The 1,842-nt window shown below is 53.5% G+C and overlaps 1 protein-coding gene across 1 annotated transcript in view; it reads left to right on the top strand.

Moving 5' to 3' along the window:
- Positions 1-986, top strand: part of LOC107307604 (phosphoribosylformylglycinamidine synthase-like) — a 7,896-nt gene extending 6,910 nt beyond the window's left edge. The window contains exon 4 of the mRNA XM_015851129.2: positions 801-986. Within this exon, the coding sequence (XP_015706615.1) occupies positions 801-951 (151 nt within the window). The 3' untranslated portion in view covers positions 952-986. The remainder of the gene's footprint in view (positions 1-800) is intronic.
- The last annotated feature ends 856 nt before the right edge of the window (positions 987-1,842 follow it).

Below are 1,842 nucleotides of genomic sequence, written 5' to 3'. Positions count from 1 at the left end.
TGGGGTCTATGGGGCCTATGGGGCCTGTGAGGCCTATGGGAGCTGAGGCCTATGGGGGCTGTCGCCATGGCAACGGGGCCTATGAGGCCTGTGAGGCCTGTGAGGCCTATGGGGTCTATCTATGGGGTCTATGGGGGCTATGGGGGCTATGGGGTCTATGGGGCAATGGGGTCTATGGGGGCAATGGGGTCTATGGGGTCTATGGGGCCTGTGAGGCCTGTGAGGCCTATGGGAGCTCAGGCCTATGGGGGCTGTTGCCTTGGCAACGGGGCCTATGAGGCCTGTGAGGCCTATGAGGCCTATGGGGTCTATCTATGGGGTCTATGGGGTCTATGGGATCTATCTATGGGGGCTATGGGGTCTATGGGGGTATGGGGGTCTATGGGGGCTATGGGGTCTATGGGGTCTATGGGGCCTGTGAGGCCTATGGGAGCTGAGGCCTATGGGGGCTGTCGCCATGGCAACGGGGCCTACGAGGCCTGTGAGGCCTGTGAGGCCTATGGGGTCTATAAGGCCTATAGGGTCTATGGGGCCTATGGGGTCTATGGGGTCTATGGGAGCTATTGGGGGCTATGGGGTCAATGGGGGTATTGGGGTCAATGGAATTGATACCCCATAGTGACCCTATAGCCATATAGACCCCATACAGACCCCATACAGACCCCATACAGACCCCATATAGACCCCATATAAACCCCATATAGACCCCATAACCATACAGACCCCATACAGACCCCATAGACCCCATATAGACCCCATATAAACCCCATATAACCCCATATCCTCATTGTGCCCCATAGCGCCATCCGTGGGGCCCCTGTTCTGTCCCTGTTACCGATGGATCCCGGCCGTCCCAGCATGTTCCACCTGCAGCGCAGCACCCGGCACATCCTGTTCACGGCCGAGACACACAACTTCCCCACCGGTAATTCATTAATTAACCCTAATTAATGGAAACCCTAATTAAAACCCTATTAACGACCCTATAATGCCCCTATAACGCCCCTATTGAGTCTCATTAGCGCCCCCTAGTGGCTGCTTTGGGTATGGCTCATTAGCGCCCCCTAGTGGCTGCTTTGGGTATGACTCACTATCGCCCCCTATTGGCGGCCATATTGTTTTATGGCGGCCATATTGGTTTTCTGGCGGCCATATTGGAATGACTCACTATTGCCCCCTATTGGCGGCCATGTTGGATTGACTCACTATCGCCCCCTGTTGGCGGCCATATTGTTTTTTGGCGGCCATATTGGATTGACTCTCTACCGCCCCCTAGTGGCGGCCATGTTGGATTGACTCACTACCGCCCCCTATTGGCGGCCATGTTGGATTGACTCTCTATCGCCCCCTATTGGCAGCCATATTGTTTTTTGGCGGCCATATTGTTTTTTGGCAGCCATCTTGTTTTCTACTCACTACTGCCCCCTATTAGCGGCCATATTGCTTTTTGGCGGCCATATTGTTTTCTGGTGGCCATATTGGAATGACTCACTATCGCCCCCTATTGGCGGCCATATTGTTTTTTGGCGGCCATATTGGTTTTTGGCGGCCATATTGTTTTCGACTCACTACTGCCCCCTATTGGCGGCCATATTGTTCTTTGGCGGCCATATTGAACTCTCTATCTCCCCTATTGGCGGCCATATTGTTTTTTGGTGGCCATCTTGTTTTTTACTCACTACCGCCCCCTATTGGCAGCCATATTGTTTTTTGGCGGCCATATTGAACTCACTATCGCCCCATATTGGCGGCCATCTTGTTTTTTGGCGGCCATCTTGTTTTTTGGCGGCCATATTGAACTCTCTATCTCCCCTATTGGCGGCCATCTTGTTTTTTGGCGGC

The sequence above is a fragment of the Coturnix japonica genome, unplaced genomic scaffold, assembly GCF_001577835.2.
Source record: "Coturnix japonica isolate 7356 unplaced genomic scaffold, Coturnix japonica 2.1 chrUnrandom697, whole genome shotgun sequence".
In the NCBI taxonomy this organism is placed as follows: Eukaryota; Metazoa; Chordata; class Aves; order Galliformes; family Phasianidae; genus Coturnix; species Coturnix japonica.
This window is presented reverse-complemented; position numbering and strand designations above follow the sequence as displayed.